At 35.8% G+C, this 24,370-nt stretch overlaps 1 protein-coding gene across 6 annotated transcripts in view; it reads right to left on the bottom strand.

The window, feature by feature from the left end:
- The window catches only part of IQCB1 (IQ motif containing B1), a 45,409-nt gene that overhangs the window by 1,153 nt on the left and 19,886 nt on the right, over positions 1-24,370 (bottom strand). For all 6 annotated transcript variants that reach the window (XM_008516189.2, XM_070583781.1, XM_008516188.2 and 3 more), the window contains 7 exons: positions 19,944-20,122; positions 18,782-18,891; positions 18,073-18,182; positions 11,906-12,048; positions 9,835-9,983; positions 2,223-2,354; positions 312-468 (listed from right to left, as the gene is read on the bottom strand). In XM_008516189.2, the coding sequence (XP_008514411.1) occupies positions 312-468; positions 2,223-2,354; positions 9,835-9,983; positions 11,906-12,048; positions 18,073-18,182; positions 18,782-18,891; positions 19,944-20,122 (980 nt within the window). The remainder of the gene's footprint in view (positions 1-311; positions 469-2,222; positions 2,355-9,834; positions 9,984-11,905; positions 12,049-18,072; positions 18,183-18,781; positions 18,892-19,943; positions 20,123-24,370) is intronic.

The following is a 24,370-nucleotide window of genomic DNA, read 5'->3' as shown; positions in this document are numbered from 1 at the left end:
TAAAATATGATCAAAAGCTTCTGAGACTACATAATAGAATATGGTTAGTAGGGCTCAGCATCTTTAAAATTAATAACTTTCAGTTGATAGATACGAATGATAGCAAGACAGGGGGAAGCAGTGGAGGAGGTTATGGGATCTGCATCATTGGAAAACATTGTGTGCTAGTATGATCTAGATGTAGAAATTTCCAATGACAGAAGATGGGCTAATAGACCATTAAATGGTGTTTTCCTTCTGAAGATTCTGGATGTCACAAAATCTTGCATAGGTTGTTCCTTTTAGGAAACAAAAATGGAATGAGCACATACTCAGTAACTGTTCAATGTTGGTGCTGATCTGAGCCATCAGCGCCTCCCTGTGCTGCTGGGCTCTCTCCTCCAGGACCCTGCCCATGAAGTAGTGCTGCAGTCGTTCTTGAGCTTGGGCGTGAAGCTCCCTGCTGGTCACATCTAACATCGGAGAGCCCTGGGAATAGAGGACAGAAAAAACTGTCACAGGAAGTACATACATATCAAAGTTTGTTTCACCCAACCACTTGGCATAGAGGTTCCAGAATGCTTAGCTGTCTTTCATCTTTTCAACTGAATATTATGACTGATGTCTACTTTGTACTCTCATGCAAGCAATAAACAGCCTCTTAAAAGCAGCTTTAGATGAAAATGCAGGTGGGGAAGTTTCTTTTTGCTGTGCTCCCATACCTCACTTCCCCAGAGTATGGTATTCTGGGAGAAGAGATAAGATTGAGAGATTATAGTGAAAACGACAAATGGTTTGGTAAAGACTCTGGCCTGGAAGAGGAGTAACAAGGCCAACTCTTTTGTTCTGGACCCCACCTGATAGAGTATCTTACTTCTCATTCTATCCCTGCTCTCAAACTTATCTAATGTTATATGTTATCTAATGTTTATAATGTTTTAACTGCTTCTGATTTCATAGAACAAGGGGAAAAAATCAGCCAAAGGATCATATTCTTTTGGCTAGTCAGCTACTTTAAAGGGAACTTAAGAAATTAGTTTGGACAAAGGATGAAATAATCTAAACTTTGAAGCTGATAAAACTTCTGACACCACAGCTTTCTCAAATATTCCACTTCCTAGATCTTGCAGACAGACCTATTCCAGCTAACACCTTACTTTTCAGCCACAGAATTTTAAACAGCTGCACTAGAGTATGGCTGAAGCAACACTTCTTTTATTTTTGGTGAGGAGGATTGGCCCTGAGCTAACATCTGTTGCCAATCATCTTCTTTTTGCTTGAGGAAGATGGTTCCTGAGCTAACATCTGTGCCGATCTTCCTCTATTTTGTATATGGGATGCTGCCACAACATGGCTTGATCAGTGGTGCATAGGTCTGCACCCAGGATCTGAACCCATGAACTCCAGGCCACTGAAATAGAGCATGTGAATTTAACCACTACGCCACTGAGCCAGCCCCAAGCACTTCTTTATTAAATATGCATCAGAATAACACATAATGCATTAGGAAAAAATAGAGATCAAAGATCTAAATGTTAAGAGCTAAAACTATAAAACCCTTAGAAGAAAAGATAGAGGGAAAAACTTCATGACATTGGATTTGACAATGATTTCTTGGATATGACACTGAAAGCACAGGCAACAAAAGAAAGAACAAATTGGATTTCATCAAATTAAAAACTTTTGTGCATCAAAGGACACTATCAATAGAGTAAACAGGCAGCCCACAGAATGGGAGAAAATATTTGCAAATCATATATCTGATAAGGGATTAATATCCAGAATACATAAAGAACCCTTAAAACTCAACAACAAAAAACAAACAACCTGATTTAAAACTGGGCAAAGGACTAGACTAGATGTTTCTCCAAAAAAGATATATAACCGGCCAATAAACACATGGAAAGATGCTCAAAATCAGTAATCATTAGGGAAATGCAAATCCAAATCACACCACCACTTCACACCCATTAGGACGTAAAAATAAAAAATGCTGGTGAGGATGTGAAGACAGTCTTGCTGATGCAGTAGGGAAAATAACTGACTTGAAGCAAAGTCTTTACTACTGACTATATTTCTATGGCCCATGTAATTATAAGAAGACTCCAAATCCATGAACTCTATGGTAAAGCAACTGCATCGCCTTATACCAACAATAAATGTACATATACATCTGAGACACTGCTTTGTTGGTGAATATCATGCACTAAAATAATGTGACACTGATATCATGGCCCACATACTGGATGTCTTCTGACATAGTCATCTACTTGTTGCTTCAGCTCAACTCTGCGTGCATCCGTGAGTTCTCTGAGTCCTTGCCAAGGAGCAAATACTTTCTTTTTCTTACGGCACTTTGCTAGGAATTTAAGAGCCTGAAAAAAAAAGAGAAGATTAGTGATTTTTCTTCCATAATAGAACTATTTTCTTCTTACAACAACATATGGTAGCAACAACACTGTAACAGTTAACTCTGAGTGTGTATGGGGAGAGGGATGAGATTGCCCAGGGGTGAGGGAGGACGATGACTTTTTTGTTTTGGTGAGGAAGACTGGCCCTGAGGTAACGTCTGTTGCCAATCTTCCTCTTTTTGCTTGACGAAGATTGTTACTGAGCTAATATCTGTGCCAGTCTTCCTCTATTTTTTGTATGTGGGACACCACCACAGCATGGCTTAATGAATGGTGTGTAGGTCCACACCCAGGATCCAAACCTGTGAACCCCAGGCCACCAAAGTGGAGTGTGCGAACTTAACCACTATGCCACTGGGCCAGTCCTGACAAAGACTTTTTAATTATATTCTTCTGTAGTGTTTTAATATTTTACAGGGGTATAGTCATGTACTATTTGTACAGTAAGCAGTAAAGAGGAAAAAGTAAGAAGTAAGCATTGGAGTCTAGTCTCTTATAAACTGTATGATTTTGGGAAAGTCATTTGATATGTATAGGACAGGTTCTACGTCTACAGATAACAGGGACCCTAATGCTACTTAGCCTACAGGATTGCAAAGATCAAAGAGACAGTATATAAGAAAAAGCTTGGTAAATGAATGTTCTTCCTCATGTCCCTCAGAATGGACTTGGTAAAACAAGAAATTTTGTAATAGGCAATATTTGAGACAAATTTGAAATTATTCTGCCAACTTTTTTCCATTCTTCTCCCTTGGTAGTTTTTATTTTTATCAAAGTTTCATGCTCACATTATTTAAGGCAAGGGCTGGCAAATTATGGCCCACGAGCCAAATCTGCCTACTGCATGTTTTTGAATGACCTGAGAGTTAAGAATGGTTTTTTACATTTTATATGGTTACTAAGTTCAAAAGGAAAAGAATATTTTATGATGTGTAAATTATATGAAATTTAAATTTCAGTGTCTACAAATAACGTTTTATAGAAACACAGTCATGCTCATTTGTTTATGTATCGTCTACAGCTTCCTTTGTGCTACAACTGTAGAGTTGAATAGTTGCAATAGACCGCATGGCCTGCAAAGCCTAAAGCATTTCATTGTTGAACACCTTCCGAAAAAGTTTGTTGATGTAATTCTATTGTTTAAAGTGTCAGTTTTACAAGAATTCTTAACAAAGAAGCTATACAGTTCTCTGCCGACTTATCCTATCCCCTCCCCCAAAGAAAACAACTTTTAATTCTTTAGGTTTTTCTTTTGATGCTTATCTCCATCTACTTTTCTGTAATTTTTCAGATTATAGTTATTTTCTATTGACTTTCTTGTATGGAAGGTAAGCATTTAGCTCTCTTTCACCACTAGCACTCTTACATACTTGCCATATCTTCAAACACCCAATATTATATCATAATTTTAGTTAATGTTATGTTTACATAATTATGGCTACATAAAGGCTATTCATTTTTGAACCATGTAGTATACGATGATTACTTTTCCTTCCTTGTACATTTTTTATTTTCACTTCAATTAATAAATCTATTGTTTTCCTGTGCTTAGTTTTCTATGTACTTATCACTGATTATATATCACAAACGCTGCCCTAATTGTCAATACATTAAAACACATCAGGGATTCTATCAAATTAATTTTCCTGGACACACATTTTCTAGAGCTTTCTGACCTCTCCAATCTGGATTGACTGTTCTCTATGACTGGTGCATAGGTGTCATCCTGAGATCTCCATTCACCATCATCTTGATGACTCCTTTTCATCTTTCCTTTCTGTTTCCTGGATTCCACGTTGTTTCTTTCTTGGGTTATTCCTTTGTTTCAGTGACTTTGTGATGCATAAAAATGTCTTTAGTTTATCTTTACTTTTAACTGATGGTTTGGTTGGGTACAGAATTCCAGCTGGAAATCATTTTCAAACATGTGACAGCCTTACTCCAAAACCTTTTAGTTTCCAATGTTGATATTGAGAAGTACTTTTGTCCCCAGTTTATTTCACAGTAATGTGAAGTAAATGCGGGTGTGTTTCTGTCATTGTATTGGACACATAGTCAGTCCTTTTGTTTTTTTTTTTTTTGAGGAAGATTAGCCCTGAGCTAACCTGCCGTGCCCATCTTACTCTACTTTATATGTGGGACGCCCACCACAGCATGGCTTGATAAGCAGTATGTAGGTCTGCACCCAGGATCCAAACTGGCAAACCCTGGGCTGCCGAAGCAGAGCACATGAATTTAACCCCTTAACCACCAGCCATCCCCTGGTCGTCCTTTTAATCTACAACTCATGACATTCAGTTCCGGGAAATCTTGAATTATTTGATTTCCTTTCCTCAGGTTTTTTGTTGCTGTTCTTTGTTTCAAACGTTTGGATGTTTGACCTCCTGGACTGGTTATCTTTTCTTTTCCTAGGAGATTTCCCAACCCTTCTTTCCTAGCCCTTTTATTATGTCTTTTATTTTTTCTCTTAAATTTTATTCTATTTGTTACCTCTTATGTAGCATCTTAGTTTTGTTTCATGTATTATTTTCTCTTAAGTCTGTAAGGAATTAATAGACTTTTAAAAGTTTTCTCATTCCTGCAATGAATTTCTACCAAGTAGTTTATTCTGTTGGTTTTGGCCTTAACTTTCCTCAGATGTCCAGTGATACTTTCAGCTGATATTTAAGAGTAGGCACTAAAAAGCTGTTTAGAAATTCTGAGCAGGTGTGTAGAGCTTAGCTACTGTGTACTTCAATGTAGGGATGCTGAACGGGGCTGTGTCGTTTGGGTGCCCCATCGTGAGTATACTTATGACTTTTCTCTTGGGCTGTTCAGATTTCTCAGAGAAAATGCTTTTAGTCTACTGTTTTCAGGATATAAGCCTCACTGACAGCACTCTGTGAGCTGAGAAGAAAAAAGGGCTGGAGGTCTTCACATTCAGTATATAAAATTTCCCTAATACTCTTGTTTTCAGTATGGTACCTGAGCTTTCAGTTATGCCTGCATCCTCCTGTTGATAGACCCTCTCCTTTCCTTCTCTTCTTCTCTTTACTCGATTTTTCTTCCTTGCTTCTCCTCTCTTCTCTACCTCCTATTTTTATTATCACCCTAGGCTTATGATGCTATGCTGGGAACTTCAGAGTAAAAGTTCCAGAACAGAGGAATCTCTGCTCCTATATCAGAAAATCTTAGCTTGAATTCTCTCTCTTTTCCTCATTCTTTGTCATTTCAGGACTCTCTGAAATTGTATTTATCTCCCAGGTTCTTTTTTGTTTAATCCATTTTACTTTTTATTGAGGTTATGATAGTTTACAACCTTGTGAAATTTCAGTTGTACATTATTGTCAGTAATATTGTAGATGCACCACTTCACCCTTTATGCCAACCACCGCACTCCTCTTTTCCCCTGGTAACCACTAATCTGTTCTCTTTGTCTACAGGTTTAACTTCCACATGAGTAGAGTCATACAGAGATTGTCTTTCTCTATCTGGCTTATTTCACTTAACATAATACCCTCAAGGTCCATCCATGTTGTTGTGAATGGGACGATTTTTATCCTTTTTTATGGCTGAGTAGTATTTCATTGTATATATATACCATATCTTCTTTATCCAATCATCAGTCGATGGGCACTTAGGTTGCTTCCACGCCTTGGCCATTGTGAATAATGCTGCAATGAACATAGGGGTGCATGGGACTTTTGGAATTGCTGATTTCAAGTTCTATGGATAGATACCCAGTAGTGGGATGGCTGGGTCACGCAGTGTTTCTATTCTTAATTTTTTGAGAAATCTCCATACTGTTTTCCATAGTGGCTGTACCAGTCTGCACTCCCACCAGCAGAGCATGAGGGTTTCTTTCTCTCCACAACCTCTCCAACATTTGTTATTTTTTGTTTTGGTTATTTTCGCCATTCTAACAGGTGTAAGATGATATCTTAGTATAGTTTTAATTTGCATTTCCCTGATGATCAGTGATGATGAGCATCTTTTCATGTGCCTATTGGCCATCCATATATCTTTTTTGGAGAAATGTCTATTCATGTCCCCTGCCCATTTTTTGATCGGGTTGTTTGATTTTTTGTTGTTGAGTTGTGTGAGTTCTTTATATAGTATAGAGATTAATGCTTTGTTGGATATATGACTTGCAAATATTTTTTCCCAATTGTTGAGTCGTGTTTTTGTTTGAATACTGTTTTCCCTTGCCTTGTAGATGCTCTATAGTCTGAAGAAGTCCCATTTGTTTTTTCTTTCTATTGTTTCCATTTTCTGAGAAGATATGGTGTCCAAAAAGATCCTATTAAGACTGATGTCAAAGAGTATACTGTCTATATTTTCTTCTAGAAATCTCAGGGTTTCAGATCTTACCTTTAAGTCTTTGATCCATTTTGAGTTTATTTTTGTGAAGGGTGCAAAAGAATGGTCAATTTTCATTCTTTTACATGTGGCTTTCCAGTTTTCTCAACACCATTTGATGAAGAGACTTTCTTTTCTCCATTGTATATTCTCAGCTCCTTTGTCAAAGATTAGCTTTCCACAGATGTGTGGTTTTATTTCTGTGCTTTCAATTCTGTTCCATTGATCTGTGCATCTGTTTTTGTACGAGTACCATGCTGTTTTCATTGCTATAGCTTTGTAGTATATTTTGAAGTCAGGGATTGTGATGCCTCCGGCTTTGTCCTTTTTTCTCAGGATTGCTTTAGCAATTCAGGGTCTTTTGTTGCCCCATATGAATTTTAGGATTTTCTGTTCTATTTCTGTGAAGATTGTCACTGGGATTCTGATTGGGATTGCACTGAATCTGTAGATTGCTTTAGGTAGTATGGACATTTTAATGATGTTTATTCTTCCAATCCGTGTGCATGGAATGTCTTACCATCTCTTTATGTCATCATCAATTTCTTTCAGGAAAGTCTTATAGTTTTCATTGTATAGGTTATCTCCCAGTTTTTATTTATTTTCTCAACTGCCAATGGTTTGTTTCACTAAGTGCTTTTGTGGTTGGCTGTGATGGATATGTATAATAGTGCAATAGTACTTTTCTTCTAGAATCAAATAGCAAGAATTAGCCATCATTCTGGTTCTAGAGACCAGACACTGGCAACCATCAGCTTCCTTCTGAGCTTCTTAAGAGATGAGGAAGCAAGAGAAGAAAATCCTGGAGCATTAAAAGGGAAAAGGCAGCTAACTTTTACTTCTAATTTAATTCCAACACTAAATCAGCTACAGAGAACTCCAACTTGTCTATGCGAGTAAGGATGTGTAATTTGAAATTAGCAAGTTTACATAAGATTTTCTCTATTCTTAGCTATCTGAGAAACAGTGCCTCTGCTTTTGCAAAAAGTAAGGGAGAGACAGAAGGTAAACAGTTCTGGCCTTTCTCTACCACGGACATTAATAACCAGTTCCTCCTGAGGGGACAAGCTTATTGAAATGATATTCCTATTCCTTTCTGTTCAACTGATGAATTATTATTTCCTTTTCTCTCCTACCAAGGTCAAGTACAGTGTTAATAGAAATATAATGCAAGTCACATATGCAATTTTAAACTTTCTAGCAGGCACATTAAAAAAAATCTTAAAAAGAAATAGGTGAAATTAATATTTTGCATATACTGAGTTATGTAAATATATTATAACTCAACATACGTAAAATATTAGCATTTCAACATGCTGATATAAAAAATTGTTAATGAGATATTTCACACCTTTTTTCCATGCTAAGTCTTCAAAATCTGGTGGGTATTTTACATTTACAACACATCTCAATTTGGACTAGCTTACGTGTCAATTACTCAACAGCCACATGTGGTTAGTGACTCATGTATCAGACAGTGCAAGTCTATAGGACGTCTTAGAAATGGATGCTTCAAAAATGTGGTAGAATGTGTCCTTACTGACCATTGCCCTGTTCTAATTTTCTCTACTACATTCTTTTTTCTCCTCTCTGTACTTTGTCATTTTTCTTTTTCCTCTTTGAAAGTAATCCTCTTCTTTCTTTTTCTATTTTCTATATTTCTACTTTTGATGTCTAGCTTTGCTTTGATTTCATTGTTAGTTTTAGTAGTGAGCTGCAAAGACTATAAACGTGATCTTGACCCCTCTCTTTTTATTCTTACTTCAACGGAGACCCCATATTCCTTTTTTTGGGTAGGGAAGCCATGAGGCAGATGTGACTTGTTTTCCTCTTATGCCAAGGGAAAGCATGAAAGCCCAACAACTATGCCTTCAAGTCCCTCAGATATCATCCTAGGATGACCCCTGCTTCTCTCTCTAGGGAATGGTGGACAAATTGGGGTATCTCACTTTAGAGTAGAGGACCCTTTTACAAACTAGTGGGCTTATCTAAATCAGGCAAGGTAGTAAGTCAACTTCATAAGGGCCCAGGTGATTCTCCGACAGGGAAGAGTTTAAAAAGCCATGAGGTACAAGTCTTAGAAAAGACCCAAGGTTCCTCTAATGGAAGTGTCTCCAACTGATAGCCATGCCTTAATCCTTAGACTGTCTTGGTTAGCAGGGGGTAAATAGCAGGTGTGGGTGTGATTCAGTGATGGTGCAGGACTGTTTGTTGCAGATACAGCCTGAGATCCCTAGAAAAGTTTGAGGCAGAAGGAGGCGGCAGACATCTCCTTCTATTTCCCTAGTACTTACTCTACTCTATTTTTAAATTATTTGAAAGAAATCTTTGTAAAACGTTAATCACAGAAAATTCAACAGATTGTTCAAAATCTATTACTGTGAAAAACTGAAATTGACCTGAAGTTCAACAATAAGGAATTGTAAAACTAAATGCTATAGGACCTGAAGTCCTAATGTGAAAGTTAACCATGTGTAAGTGAATAACAGGATATTAGGAAAACTGGCCATTAAATGAAATAAACAGCTGGTGCTATACTCTTCCAAGGCAATAAAATATTACTATGCGCCAGATAAATCCTAGGAAAATTATCATTTAAGAACTCGATTCTATAATTCAGGAATTATAATGATCTAATTATATCTAATGTATTAGCTGTGCATTAAAAAAACATCAAATATGATATGCTGCACTTGCATAGGACTTAGCAATTTACATAAATTAGATCACCTGAGCCACATAACAACTGAGTGAAAAAGGTAGGGCAGACATCCATTCACACATCAAGCACATGCTGAGAGCTGGCAACAATAAATACGACTTAGTTCCTTATCCTTGAGATGATCACCGCACAAGTAAGAAAGAAAAAACATTAACAACATTGCACTATGGTAAATGTCCAAGAGTCTACAGAAGTGCTCAGGACTAAGTGTCTAAATCAGTTTGGTCAGTGGTAAGGAGGTTCTTATTTTATAGAGGAAGAAACAATAGCTCAAGAAAGCAAAGTGACCTGACGAAGACTTCACAGCAGGTAAATAGCAAAGTCAGGTTTGAACCCATGTTTTTGCCTCCTAATCCAGTACTCTTTTTACTACATCAGACTCACTGCTCTCTGAAGTGTGACAGCTGCTTTATGCTCCGTGAGAGATGGCTTCTGTTGGTGAAAATTTTTCCTTTCCCTGTACCCTCTCCAATGTTTCTGGATAATTAATGCTGATTTATCTTCTATTTCCCGATTATATTTTTCCACCTGACCTAAAAAGATGACAGACACAATTACAACATATTCACTTCTATGCTTTCTCAAGTTCTGGAACCAGGACAATGATAGTAACAATCTCACAGAATTTTTATTTTTTTCAATATTGTTCACTGATTTTCCCAATTCTATTATTTTACAATGGTTCTACATTTTAGCAACAAAGAGCTCCAAAAAATTTATCAGATTATGGAGCTTCTTTAGAGCAAAGACTCATACAATTTTTTGTGTCAGAGGAATGAAAAAGGGCCAAAAGTACAATAGCAAGAACACTTAGAAAAAAGAATCACAAGAACATGGTTAGGAAGTCATTCAGTACCATCAGAAGGAAAGGGCAAAACATGTGTATGTGCTTCTAAACTTCTCTTCGGTCACTCACTCAGTTCTACAGATGACTTTTTTTATTACTTTCTAGGCGTTGGTCAGCATATAGCCCAGGGTTCACAGTAGCTAAGTGATAAAATAAGGAAGTGGAAGGTAATAATAAAAAGGGCTGTATTTGAGAGAAAGTACAAAAAACTGATAGGATTTAATGATCAACTGGATGTGAAGGTGAGAGAGGGAAGAATTTTAGGATGTCTCAAAGATGGGAAACTGAGAAGACTGTTGGTGCAATCATCTGAGATGAAGAAGACAGGGATAGGAAATTCTGACGGGGAGATAATGACTAGTTCCTGGGATGCCTGTGCATATCTAAGTAAAGCTACCCAATAGGCAGCTGGCTACCAAGCTGTGTTGTCCAATACACTAGAAACTAGCCACAAATGGCTACTTAAATTTAAATAAAGTAAAATTAAAAATTCAGGTCCTCAAGTGCACTAGCCACATTTCAAGTACTCAACAGTCACTCTAGACAGTGGCTACCGTATTGGACAATGCAAATAAAGAACATTTCGTTTTGTAGAAAGTTCTATCAGGGGGCCGGCCCGGTGGCGCAGCGGTTAAGTTCGCACGTTCCGCTTCTCGGCGGCCCGGGGTTCGCTGGTTCGGATCCTGGGTGCGGACATGGCACTGCTTGGCAGCCATGCTGTGGTAGGCGTCCCACGTATAAACTAGAGGAAGATGGGCACGGATGTTAGCTCAGAGCCAGGCTTCCTCAGCAAAAAGAGTAGGACTGGCAGTAGTTAGCTGAGGGCCAATCTTCCTCCAAAAAACAAAAAAAACAAAAAAAACAAAAAAAAACACAAAAAACAAAAAACAAAAAAAAGAAAGTTCTATCAGGCAGCGCTGGTCTAGAGCTTAGGAGAGAGTATGAGGATGCAGACAAGATTTCAGAGTGCTAAGCACTCAGTTGGTAGCTAAAGCTACAGTTATGGATGGGATACCCTAGGAAAAGCAACATGAGAATAATGGGGTGAGAATGGAACCCTCGGGAACATCTCTATTTAAGGGAAAGAGAAATAAGAGGCTAGTAAAGGACACTGGGAATGAGGAGTAGCAGAGGAAGGGGAAGAATGAAAAAAGAATCTTGAAACCATGCAGATTTCCCAGACCACACTTTAAATTCAGCTAGTGTCAAAGGTGGCACGAAGGTGTTACAAGGTTTGTGCTGCAGTATAAGTAAAGTTCTGATGGCAGAATGTAGCAATATTCTAACTCCTTACTTAAGTTCAAGGGGATTCTTTATGTCACTGACAGCTATCTTTAGGCATAAATTTTTATGTTCACTAATTTATCTGAAAGGTAAGAAAAGAAAAACCAGTATAGAGATTGCTCATCATCAATTAATAGACCTTAATCAGAAAAAATAGTGACTTTGTTTTTGACTTGAGATTTAATAAGGTTTATCTGAAAAAGGAGAAACAGAGAAAAGGTCCAAATTAAAAAAAATAAATAATCAGGCAGCTGGACAATTTAGTTTATTAAATGATATCCTAAACATTCTTATTACATTTATAAAATTGATACTGCCATCTACCTGGATGAACTATTTCAAGCATATTCAGCTGTAATTCTCGGGAAAGTCTCATGGCTCTCCGTCTTTGAAGTTGCAATTGTAATCTCTGGTCCTCTTCTTCCTTCTGCCTATTTAGCTTCAGTAGCATCTTTGTTCGTTTAGATCTGTGATGGAAACATTAAAAACCTTACACACAATTTTTATAAATATGTCCACTCAAGAAGTATACGAAAAAATGCTTAACCTCACTAATAATCACATAAATACAGACAAATAAAAAGTTTTTTTAAGATAATTCCTAGTGTTGTTAGAGTATGATAAAGTAGGTTTTCATGTGCTGCTACTGTACAACTCTTCTGGAGAAATACTTGGAGATATGCATTACAAGTCTGAGAAATATTTAACAAATGAATCAAAAGCCTTAAAAATGTCAACCAATAATTCCATTTCTACTAATTTTCTTAAAAAAACTGACATGTATGTAAAACTTTATGTTCATGGATGTTCTCTATAGCATTACAACTGTAACAAGTTGACAACAAACCGTATGTCCTACAATAGTGAAGTGGATAAATAAATACTGGTTCATTCACTGGATGAGATGCTATGAACTATGAAAAAATAATTTCAAAGAATATTTAGTAAGATGAGAATATACTCCCAATCTAATGTCAAGTGAAAATAAAATCAGGACATAGAAGAGATCCAAATTGTGTAAAAATATATGTATTTACTTATATTGAAAAATAAGGGGCCAGCCTGGTGGCACAGTGGTTAAGTGTGCACGTTCTGCTTTGGTGGCCCGGGGTTCACCGGTTCGGATCCTGGGTGTAGACATGGCACTGCTTGGCAAGCCATACTGTGGTAGGCGTCCCACATATAAAGTAGAGGAAGATGGGAACGGATGTTAGCTCAGGGCCAGTCCTCCTCAGCAAAAAGAGGAGGATTGGTGGCAGATGTTAGCTCAGGGCTAATCTTCCTCAAAAAAAAAAAAAGAAAAGAAAAAGAAATTATGAAAAAAAACTAAAATTTCAATAGAGATTTTCATTGCATAGTATGATTATGGATGATCTTAATTTTATTCATATGTTTATCTACTTCTCAACTATTGACTAATAAATATTGTTTTTATAACTGATTATAAAAATTTTCATGTGGCACAAAAATTTTATTTAACTAGCATTTCTGTATTATCTGCTTTTATTCACAAAAATTTTCCTTAGCCATTTCTACCCATTTTTGCTTCCTACATCACTATATAAGGAGATCATAAGTGTGTCTATAGTAAATATATTCAAAATGCCTGCAGATACACATAGAAAAAGAAACCAAAGAGGATAAGAAGAAAAGCAGAATGCATTATTTATTTTCTCTCTATGGACTTACTTTGCATGTGTCTCACTCAAGAGCATTTGCTTTCTCTTATATTCTTTTCTTAAAATTAAACTGCCAGCAAATGTGGTACCTTAGCTATAGCTTTGTAGTGTTAACAGGCAGGCTTCATAATGGTGTAGTTAGAGAGGGTTATAACAACTTTTAACTCAATTTCTTTGAAAAAGCAAAAACAATTAAGCATAAGACAACTTTGAAAGGAAATATTTTAAAGCAGAGAAGGAAAACTCACAAAATTATTTTGATAAAATTTTGTGTAGGTGTGTGTGAGCAGTTTTTGTTTCTTTTCTTACAATTTCTTAACTGCTACCAATTACAATTTAAGTTTTCTTTGGATTTCCATGTAGGCCAGAGTTGAGGATTTCATAGTTTCAAAACCTCTTTCTTAACCCTATTATCATAGGTAGAGAAGACCTCAAGTATATGTAAGTGCCAAAAGGAGAAGGGGTTTGAGAGAGGATGTGCAGTGAGTTGAATAGTTTCTAAGTATCTCTTGCTCCTCCTGAGACAGAGATGAAGTAAGTAAGGGCCTTTCTCTTCCCAAAGAATGACTGGTGGAAACTTGCCTCACCTACAGAACTCCCCCTTCAAAACTTTTGGGATGTACAGCATGTTGATAAGAACGTTTTGCCATTTACCTACTTATGGAGGATAAAAGAGAACATATCCTAAACAGAATCTCCTTTCAAATTGACTAACAAGAAAACAAGACAAAAAAACCACCTCTGTTTCTAACTTCTATTTGATCACAGATTAACATCTAATTACCAATATTTTTAATATACTATTAGTATGAGAAACATAGTAATCATTACAACTACACTGCTAGGACCTTTAATCTGTCAGAAAACTGGGCTTGGGAAACAGCTTAGGCATGCAAGCTCTAATATGTGGCAAAACTGCAAAGACTTATGGAGCATGCATGTGGAAGTAAAATACAAACCAGGAAGACAGTAGATAAGTGAGGTTCAGTAACTGAAATGACCACTACAAAGTGGAAATACACATGTTTCTGGATTCATATGCTTTAATATCATGTTTGAAAACAACAGGAATTAATGTGACTTTAAATGTTTTTCCCCTTTCTTAGGAACATTCTAGTTATTCTGTGGATAAAAGTTCCTATAATCATCAAAAATTAAAAGATTATTTATTTTCACTGGTTTCTTTGTAAGAAAGAGTAGGCATTTGACCATCTGGCATTTGTACTGCACTTCTGAAAAGGAAAAGACTGATCAGATATCATCGTCTCAAAATACCTTACGTAAGTACATTCCTGAGTTACATTTAATTAACATGAATCTTTACCATCAAAGGGGGAGTTAACCAAACTATCTGCTGCCAAGACATCAAGAATTCTCCAGGAATGCCTCTGTTGTAGAATAATAAGTATGAACAGGGATAGTCCCATGAGTTCATGGTCAAAGTTGTTGACAGGCTCTGTTCCTTAACTTAACAAACACTTATCTGAGTGATTGCTGCCTGCTTGGTACTGTCCCTCAGACAAACATTTATCATTAACTCAACAAACATTTATTTGAGTAACTGCTGCCTGCTTGCTACTGTCCCTCAGGCAAACAGAGAAGAGATCCAGTTCTGCCCTTAAGGAGCCGTTTTAAGGGGAAGTTGAAGAGTAGCAGAATATGCTACTTTGGCATAAAGATTATTCTGAGCTGGAGGGAAGTAAGAATCAACAAATGCAGAAAGCCTTCATGGGAGCTTCTCTTATCTAACTAAAAACAGAAATGTCTGAGAAATGAGGAGTGCCATAAATCCTCCCTCCCAAGGAAGTTTTGATGAAGAAGGTAGAAAAGTTGGTGTCAAGATGAACCTGCACAAATAACCCATATCTTCCATTAGTTTCCCCAACATATTTGCCTTCCTACAATTTGCTACCCTTGGAAGCCTAAAAGCCTTTTCTTTTCACTTGTCACTTCTCTACAAATTTATTATGCTTTGTTAAGATCTATACAAATATAAGCCCAAGTTCTAACCACCTCTTTGAGTTAACTCATCACATGAAGTTTCTTCTGCATGATGTGTGCTGCACACATTAATAAATTGTTTTTCTCTTGTTAATCTGATCTTTTTGTCAGTCTAATTTTCAGGGCCCCAGCCAATGAACCTAAGGTGGGTAGAGGAAAAAACGGTTTTCTTCTACAAAGTCAAGCCAAGTATAATTACAACACCTAAACATCAACACCATGCTAGAGGCAGATAATTTGTGAGGTTTCCCAAAGATAATTGGAGCAGCTGATAGCTGCTACAGAAAACCTTGCTGAGGTAAAGAGTACTTAACAGAAAATAAAGTTTCTGACCATGAAAAATAATTAAATAAAAAAGAAACTCCCAAGAAAGTGCTTTAGCAAGGGTGTGACTATAAAAGACTGCCTCTTGCTGAATCTAAAGAGCACTGATGAATCTGAGCCCATAATTGTGAGTGATGCACAGTCCTTCCCCCAAAAAAACATGGGAGGGGGAAATTACTCTGAGAGAATTATCTGACCACAAAGAGACAGAAATAACCTTTGCAGAAAGCCCAGCTATAAAGGAAGCAAGAGAAATTTGCATAAACTGTCGCAACTAATAGTAGACGAAAGGTGCTGAAGCCTGGAACAAACTTGAAATTAAAAAAATTAAATAGAACCTAAAGGTTAAAGACATACTTCAGTCTGTCCTGAAACTTCAAACTCAAAATATTGAAAGGAAACAAACTCATTCTAATGTGAGATTTAAATCAGTTTGTCTTCACAGCTAATCTCTTTTAATAGAAATATTTATAATAGATCTGGTTCTGTTACATAAAGCAATAGAATTTCTATTTTAAAATAGTGGAATATTAGTTAGATTCCATAGATATACTTCTAAGTGGACAAAATCTGTAATCCTGGGATACTTTTTTTTTTTGGCGAGGAAGATTGGCCCTGAGCTAACATCTGTTGCCAATCTTCCTTTTTGCTTGAGGAAGACTGTCCCTAAGCTAACGTTTATGCCAATCTTCTTCTATTTTGCATGTGGAATGCCTCCACAGCATGGCTTGATGAGTACTGTGTAGATCTGTGCCCAGGATCCAAACCTGTGAACCCCAGGCCACCAAAGTAGAGCACATAATCTTAACCACTACACCACCAGGCTGGCCCCCTGGGATTCTTTTAAATAAAGATTTACATATTGCAAGAGAAAGTAAACTGGCAAATTTGACAACTGTTGTGAGACTAAACATTAAAGGTTTGAATTCACAGCATAGGAGTACCTTTTAATGTAAGAGGACAGACAGCTGAGAATGACAGCAAGTAGAATCCATAAGTAGTAACTACTCTGAGTTCACAACAGAAGGCAAGGCTATCCCAAGAACATCTCAGACTCTTGAATAGAAGAATGTATACTGTGACTCTCAAAGTATTCATTTCCCAAATTTATTTGACCAAAGGAATCCTTTTTTAATGTTTTTTAAGAAATAGCTTGTAGGATAGACAATAAACTTTTGAGCAATGCTGGAATGGATTATACTTACCTCTCATGAGTACTATTTATTTGACAGATCTGTTTATCTAACTAGATTTGTAAATCAAAGGCAAAAAATGTGCCATATGCATCTCACCTCACCATGTTCTAAGTGCCAGGTAATATGCTAAAAAACTTTATACTATTTTAATCTTGTCAGGTACATAGAAAACTATCCCCATTTTATATAGACGGGAAATTTGAGGCTGAGAGAGATAGGGCAACTTGTCCAAGGTCATTCAGCCCATAAATTGCTGAGGTGGGATACAAACTCAAGTCTGTTTAACTCTCCCAGTGCAGAGCATAGCATCTGGCATATATCAGCCACTTGAAACATGTTTAAAAAATTAATGCTTTTTTTGCTACCAACAAAACTCATTCCAAATAATATTAATAACCTATCCTTAAGTCTTCTCTGAAGGAAACTTTCATCAATGAAAAGGATGTCCATTAAGGGACATAGTTAGCCAGAGGGGCTCAATATCCACCACTAACCCATCCAGATTCTTAGAGGCAATGGAAAGCAACACACACACTCACACAAACATGACTTAGCTCTTAGGTCATTTATAATAGGGTAGAGCCATCTCAGAGGTGAGTTCTCATGCAGTCCAACTTAAAGCTAAATTTTAGTCCACTACTTTAAAACATTCTTATAACTGAGAAATGCAGCTGCAGTTATTAAAATAGTTTCAGTTTTCGTAAAAAAAGCAACACTAACTTCTGAAATAAGCAAGTTTCACTTTAGTGAACTAAAATCAGTCATATCAAAAACTGGGCCATGTCTTTAGTATTTCATTTTTAGTCTACTTGAAATAGAGATGAATGATAAACTATGTTGTATCTCAAAGACCGTATCTATCCATGCCATATTTACTGAGGAAAATCAGGTTAATATACTTAAACTTTTACATATTCATACATGTTTTTACCATAACTAGATATGAACAATTACGGCAATTTTTTGTTTTAAGGGTTTAATAAGATAATTACTATCACTGGCTCCCTCTGAAGGTTTGGCCCACAAGAAAATCCTATTAAATGAATAGAACTGTGTATTTCTTACAGTAGATTCCTGTCTTACTTTATCTCCTTTGCTTTGAAAGTGCATCTGGTTACTGGAGTGCTGGTACTCAGAAATGTATGGAATAAGAATGAAAGAGTAACAAAAACTGATTAAAAAATTGGAAAAAAAACCCCAAAACAAAAACCTTAAGTTTTCACTCAGCTGTACTCTAGTAAGACATATCTAGCCCTCTCTGATCATCATTCCTCTCACTAAAATTTTTTACCTGAAACTCCTCTGCAAAGTAATCACAGCAGATGGAAGCTTCTTTAGTCTCTTTCTAGTTTGGAAACCCTTCCAATAAGCTTGAATCAAGCAAGCTGCTTGATGTAGTTTCTGAAATTAAAAGACAGAATTAATTTAGAGACATCACTAGGAAAGTCTTTTTTAGAAGTTTACCTCTTAAAATATCAAGACTGGGCAAGTATTAATCTCCATCTCTAATAAGTCAGGCAAGAGGCAACATTTTCATAGTCCCAGGACACGGAAGGCCTAAGGATGTTAAACCTGACCTCCCAGAGGAGGCACACTAGTTAGGCAACATCTAGAACATATCCAAGATATAGTTTGGTTATCTCCAAATTCTCCCTGATTAATCTTTTACTCCCTTTACAAGACTTTTATAGTTCTGCTTATTTAATGCTTTAAATGCTTGACTTCTTATGCCTGGCCTCACTTCTTCAAGGATTCAAACTTATGAAGAACTCTTTGTGCCAGCTGAAAAAAAAAAGGCTCTGGGGTTAAAAATTCAGTCCATAAACAACACCTTCCCCCATCAAACTATGGCTGCTCTGGATCTTAGGGGGAAGTAAGTAAAGACAGGGGGAGAGAGAGCAAATAAGATTCAACAGACTACCACTCTCCAATATTTTGAAACTAAAATGTTTACTGAACTGTTAGCAAATACTGTGCAAATTATTTTTATAATTTAATACCTGCTCTTCTACTTCCTGATAGACCTTAGGGCTTAAAAGGCCAATGAGCTGTCTAAGTTCTTGACTAAACTCTGTCCCAGGCTCTTGTTTATTTAGTAGACTTCTGAGTCCTGAAATGGAATAACAAAAGTACAACTATTAATAAAAAAATATGATTTTGTTATCTAATCAGTATTAATTTGAGGTTAAAAAGTCTGGTTTAGAAACAAATGAACACAACAAGATTAATCATATGATTTTTCTTTTTCCTATTCTCAAAGACTTCTACACTGAGGTCTTTAAGACATTCCCTTGTCCTAAGAGTTCTTATGTGCCTACTTGTAAGATCTGATGCAAAATGTCTAGTCAATCACTCTAATTAAGAAAAGGGGAGTAGAGTCATTATGGTAAGTCAAAGAGCAGAGATAGAGAATTTTTTTTCTGTTTGAACATAAACACCTTAAACCAAAACATTTTTAAAAAGGTAATGAATACATACTGAGTAAATGCCTACCCTGTAGAAGCACTGAAGCAGGTTATCATTAGTCATTATTCATTAAAGAAAGTTATTATTAAATTAAAATATACAGTAATATATGTAATCTTGGGTAAATCAATAGTGTTATAACATTAAAATACTGCATTTTCATCCCAAAACAAAACAGTAGCAGGATAAGGTACAAAGTAAGTACTATTTCCAGGGCATGTTGGAATGATGTATTATAATGTATGTATGCAATACAAATAAGTAAAGTCAAATAGCCTTGGAGTGTACAACTGGGGAAGCCACTATCTGGATCTTTCTGTGCCTTATACGCTCTTCAAGACTCAAGTTCTCAGCTGTATTAATAACTGTAAAGCTAGTCTTGGTAAGGTCACCAATCTTTTTGGCCATTATTTTTAACATACTATATGGTATATTCAAGACACAACCTTTTTGTCAGAGAGGGAGTAAATATTCATTGTAACCTCATCAACAAAGTACCATATGCCATCTGCTGGGACATGAGGATAGCTTGATTACCTAAAAACTTTTTCCTGAATTGGTATCTGTTATGATCGGGTTTTATCTACACACTTCAGTTACTGACTTTTTCAAAACACAGAAATTCTGTTTTCCATAAACTATCAAGAAAAATGTCCTTTTTGAGAATCTCAAGAAAAGAAGGAATACATGTACTACCTTTGTAGCAGGCACTTAGTCTCAGTAAAATCAAAATTTCCTGATGCGATTCAGCCATCAACAGTAGCAGCTTCGTAGCAGTGTGTCTTATGACTGGACTAGGAGTTGATAAAAGCTTGAAAACAACTTCATCTAAAATTGAATGCAGGGTTTTTCCTTCTATTCTCAGTAAATCACCACTAACAGAACAAAAAAAAAATTAAACAATTAAAAATGTACCATTACTAATTGATGCATCGGTATCACAACAAATTAAACATAAAAGGTTCAGCAACTTGATGCCTGACTGTGGCCTGATCCAAGAAGATAACCAGTTTTTTAAAGCCATAGCTTAGTTCCAAGAATACATCACATTAAATCAACTAGTATTTATTGAATTCTTACTGTACGTAAAGCACCATGTTGGGTAAAATAGCAAATACAAAGCATCCAGAGGCCCTCTCCTCAGAGAAACTGCAATCAAATTGTAGTGGAAAGATAAATGTGCAAAATACTAAACAGATGATTCAAAAGCTTCAAGGCAACATTAAGAGGAAAATCACAAGACAGAACATGTTTCATTGCTTAATGATGTACGAAGACAAAAATGCTATAGGAATTCAATTATTGTGTACTTAACATAGGAGGAACTTTCTCTTTCCTTTGGTATTTCCTTCATTATAACTAACAACCTCATCTTACCTTATGTCATAAAAAATTATCTGAAATTTACAAATAACTAAAAAGAGATTACTGGGTGTCCTTTTACTCACCCCACTTAAGGAGTATGTGATTTTCTAGGGGTGTGTACCTTTGTTTGACTATTTCCTATTGATTAGGATATTTTGCAATTCTGTAAAAGTAGAGGTTGTCTTGCAGAAAATCAGTAACAGCAATGACTCTTAGAGCAATGCAAATAGATTCTTATTTGACAACAATATAAACGACTTTTGTCCAGTAAAAAAAGTAACTGTAAAAGTTGTACCTGATACTCTCTACCCGAATTATTCAGCTTCTGAGATACTATGTTCATCTGGTCCCCCTCAACCCTCCACCTACAGATTTCTGACCATTCTTTCTCAGTCTTCTTCATTAGCTCCTCTTTTCCAGCATACCCCTTTAAAGGTTATTCCTCAGGATTCCATTTCAGCCCACTTCCTTTCTCACTCGTATTTCCCACTGAGCTCATCTTCTCTCATATTTTTAACTATCATTTCTAGGCTGACAATTCATAAATCTCTAACTCTAGTCAAGATCTCTTCTAGAAATAATAGTTTATCTATTCATCTGCTGATGGACACTTGAGTCACCTTGTCTTTAGCTATTAAAAATAAAGCTGCTTATGAATATTTATGTACAAGTTTTTGCATGGACTCTTATTTCACTGCCTGCTGAATATATCCACCTATGTTCAACATAACCAACAGTGAATTCATCATCTGTCTCCCCAACAAAGTAATTCTATATGCTTTGTTTTGGTTATACCACTGTCTATCTAATTACCCAATACTGATCACTTGGTGTCATGCCTGAATGCATCCTTTATCCTATCCCATATCAAAATGCTCACCAAGGCCTGATGATTTTTTATTTTTAATAGATTCATTAAAATATAATTTATACAAAACAAATACACATATTTAATGTGTACAGTTTGATAAGTTTTGATGTTTCACCACTACAATCAAGATAATGAACATATCCACCACTCCACAAAGTTTCCTTGTGCTTCAGCGTAGTCCCTCCCTCCTTGCTCTCCTTGGCACCCAGGCAACCAATGATCTGCTTTCTCTAACTATAAATTAGTTTACATTTTCTAGAATTTTATACAAATGGAATCACATGGTATGTCCTTTTTTTTGCCTGCCTTCTTTCACTCAGCACAATTATCTTGATTTTATCTGTGTTGCTACATGTATGAGTAGTTCATTCCTGTTTACTGCTGAGTAGTACTCTATTATATTTACCACAGTTTATCCATCAGTTGATGGACATTTGAGTTGTTTCTAGTCTTCGGCTATTACTAATAAAAGCTGGTATGAATACTTGTGCACAAGTCTTTGTAAGAACATATGCTTTCACTTTCCTTGGGCAAATACCTAGGAGTGGAATGGATGGCTAACATGGTAGGTGTATGTTTCCTTGTTAAGAAACTGCCAAACTATTTTTCAAAGTGATTGTACTATTTACCACTCCAACCAGCAGTGTATGAGTTTCTCCATATCCTTGTCAACATTTGGGTCAGTCAGTGTTTTAAATCTTAGCCTTTTAACAAGTGTGTAGCAGTATCTCCCTAATGACTCATGGCGCTCAACATCTTTTCATGTGCTTGTCCACCATCTATATATCTTCTTTCACAAAGTGTCTGTTCAGATCTTGTGCCCATTTTTCAAACTGAGGTTTTTTCTATTTTTAAATTTTGACAGTTCTTTATTCATTCTGGATACAAATACTTAAGATATGTGCTTTGCAAATATTTTCTGCCAGTCTGTGCCTCGTCTTTTTTATTTTCTTAAACAGTATCTTTTGAACAGCAGACTTAAAATTTTGATCAAGTCTAATTTATCAATTTCTTCTTTTCTGGATTTTCCCTTGGTGTTAATCTAAGAATCTAAGCAATTTTGCACAATCCAAGGTCATAATGGTTTTCTACTATTTTTTTTATAAGTTTTATAGTTTAGGTTTTACATTTAGGTCTATTATCCATTTTGAATTAATTTTTGTATATGGTAAGCATTACAGATCAAAGATAAGAGTTACAGATCAAAATCCTTTTCTTTACATATTGAAAGCCAATTGTTCCATGATCCTTTCCTCCTGAATGACCTTTACATTTTCTCTTGAAAATCAACTGTTCATATATGTATGAGTCTATTTCTGGATTCCATTCTGTTCCATTGATATATTTGTATATCTTTGCACCAAAATCTCATTGTCTTAATTATGTTAGCTTTATTAAAAAAAGGTCTTAAAATTAGGTAGTGTTAGCTCTCCAACTTTATTCTTCATTTTCAAAGCTAGTTAGGCTATTTTATATTTTAGGTGCTTTGATTTTCATAGAATTATAGAAATGGGCTTGTCAATTTCTGCAAAAATGGTATTTTGATTAGGATTGTGTTTAAGGTATATATCAATTTGGAAAGAACTGAGATCTTAACAATATTGCATCATTGATCAACACGGTTTACCTTTCCATTTATTTACCTATTCTTTAATTCCTCTCAGCAATATATAGTTTTAAGTAAATACATCTTTCACATCTTTCATCAGATTTAACCCTACGCATTTCATATTTTTTGTGCTATTGTAAATTGCAATATTTTCAATTTCAGAGTATTAATTGATGGATATAAGAATTCAATTTATATTTTTATATTGATTTTGTATCCTACTACCCTTGCTATACTCACTTATAATTTTAGTGGCTTTGCACATTCTGTTGGATTTTATGTATAGATTACAGTGTCATCTCCAAACACAGAAAGTTTTAGTTCTCCCTTTCTGTATGGATCACTTTTCTTTTTCTTGCTTGACTGTACTGTAGGCAAGAAAGTCCAATGTAACGTTGAATAAAAGTGATCAGAGTGGACATTCTTATCTTATTCATGATCTTATAGGGAAAATATTTATTATTTTACCATTAAGTATCTTAGCTGTAGGTTTTTCATAGATGTTCTTCATCAGGCTGAGGAAGTTCTACCTTCTATTAATACTCTGTTGGGAGTTTTTTTTTAAACCAGGAATGGATGTTGAATTTTGTCAAATGCCTTTTCTGCATCTATTGATATGATGATATGTTTTTCCTTTTTTGGTTTGTTAATATGATGAATCGTATTGATTGACTAGAATATTACACCAGTTGTGAATTTCTGGGATAAACCCAACTTATTCAAGATGTATTAACTAGCATTTTTGCATCTACGTTCATTAGTATATTACTGAGTAGTTTTCTTATAATGTCTTTGTCTAGTTTTGGTATCAGGGTAATGCTGACCCCATCAATGAGTGGGGAAGTAATTCCTTCTCCTCAATTTTCTGGAGGAGTTTGTTTAGGATTATTTCTTCCTCAAATGTTTAGTAGAATTTATCAGTGAAGAAGTCGTCTGGTCCTGGAGTTTTCTTTGTGGGAAGTGTTTTAACTACAAATTCAATTTATAGTTATAGGGCTATTCAGGTTATCTATTGCTTCTTGAATGAGTTTTGGTAGTTTGTGTCTTTCAAAGAACTTACCCATTTAATCTAGATAAACATAAAGTTGTTCATATTATTCTCTTATGATATTTTAAATTTCGATAGACTCTATTGTGTTGTCTCCTTTCTAATTCCTGATATTGGCAGTTTGCACTCTCTTTTTTTCCTGATCAGTCTTGTTATAGGTTTAATTTCATCAGTCTTCTCAAAGAACCAGCTTATGGTTTCACTGATTTTTCTCTATTGTTTTTGTATAC

This window comes from Equus przewalskii, chromosome 18 (assembly GCF_037783145.1).
Source record: "Equus przewalskii isolate Varuska chromosome 18, EquPr2, whole genome shotgun sequence".
NCBI classification, from domain to species: domain Eukaryota; kingdom Metazoa; phylum Chordata; class Mammalia; order Perissodactyla; family Equidae; genus Equus; species Equus przewalskii.
The sequence above is the reverse complement of the archived record's forward strand: the minus strand, read 5'-3'. Positions and strand labels throughout refer to the sequence as shown.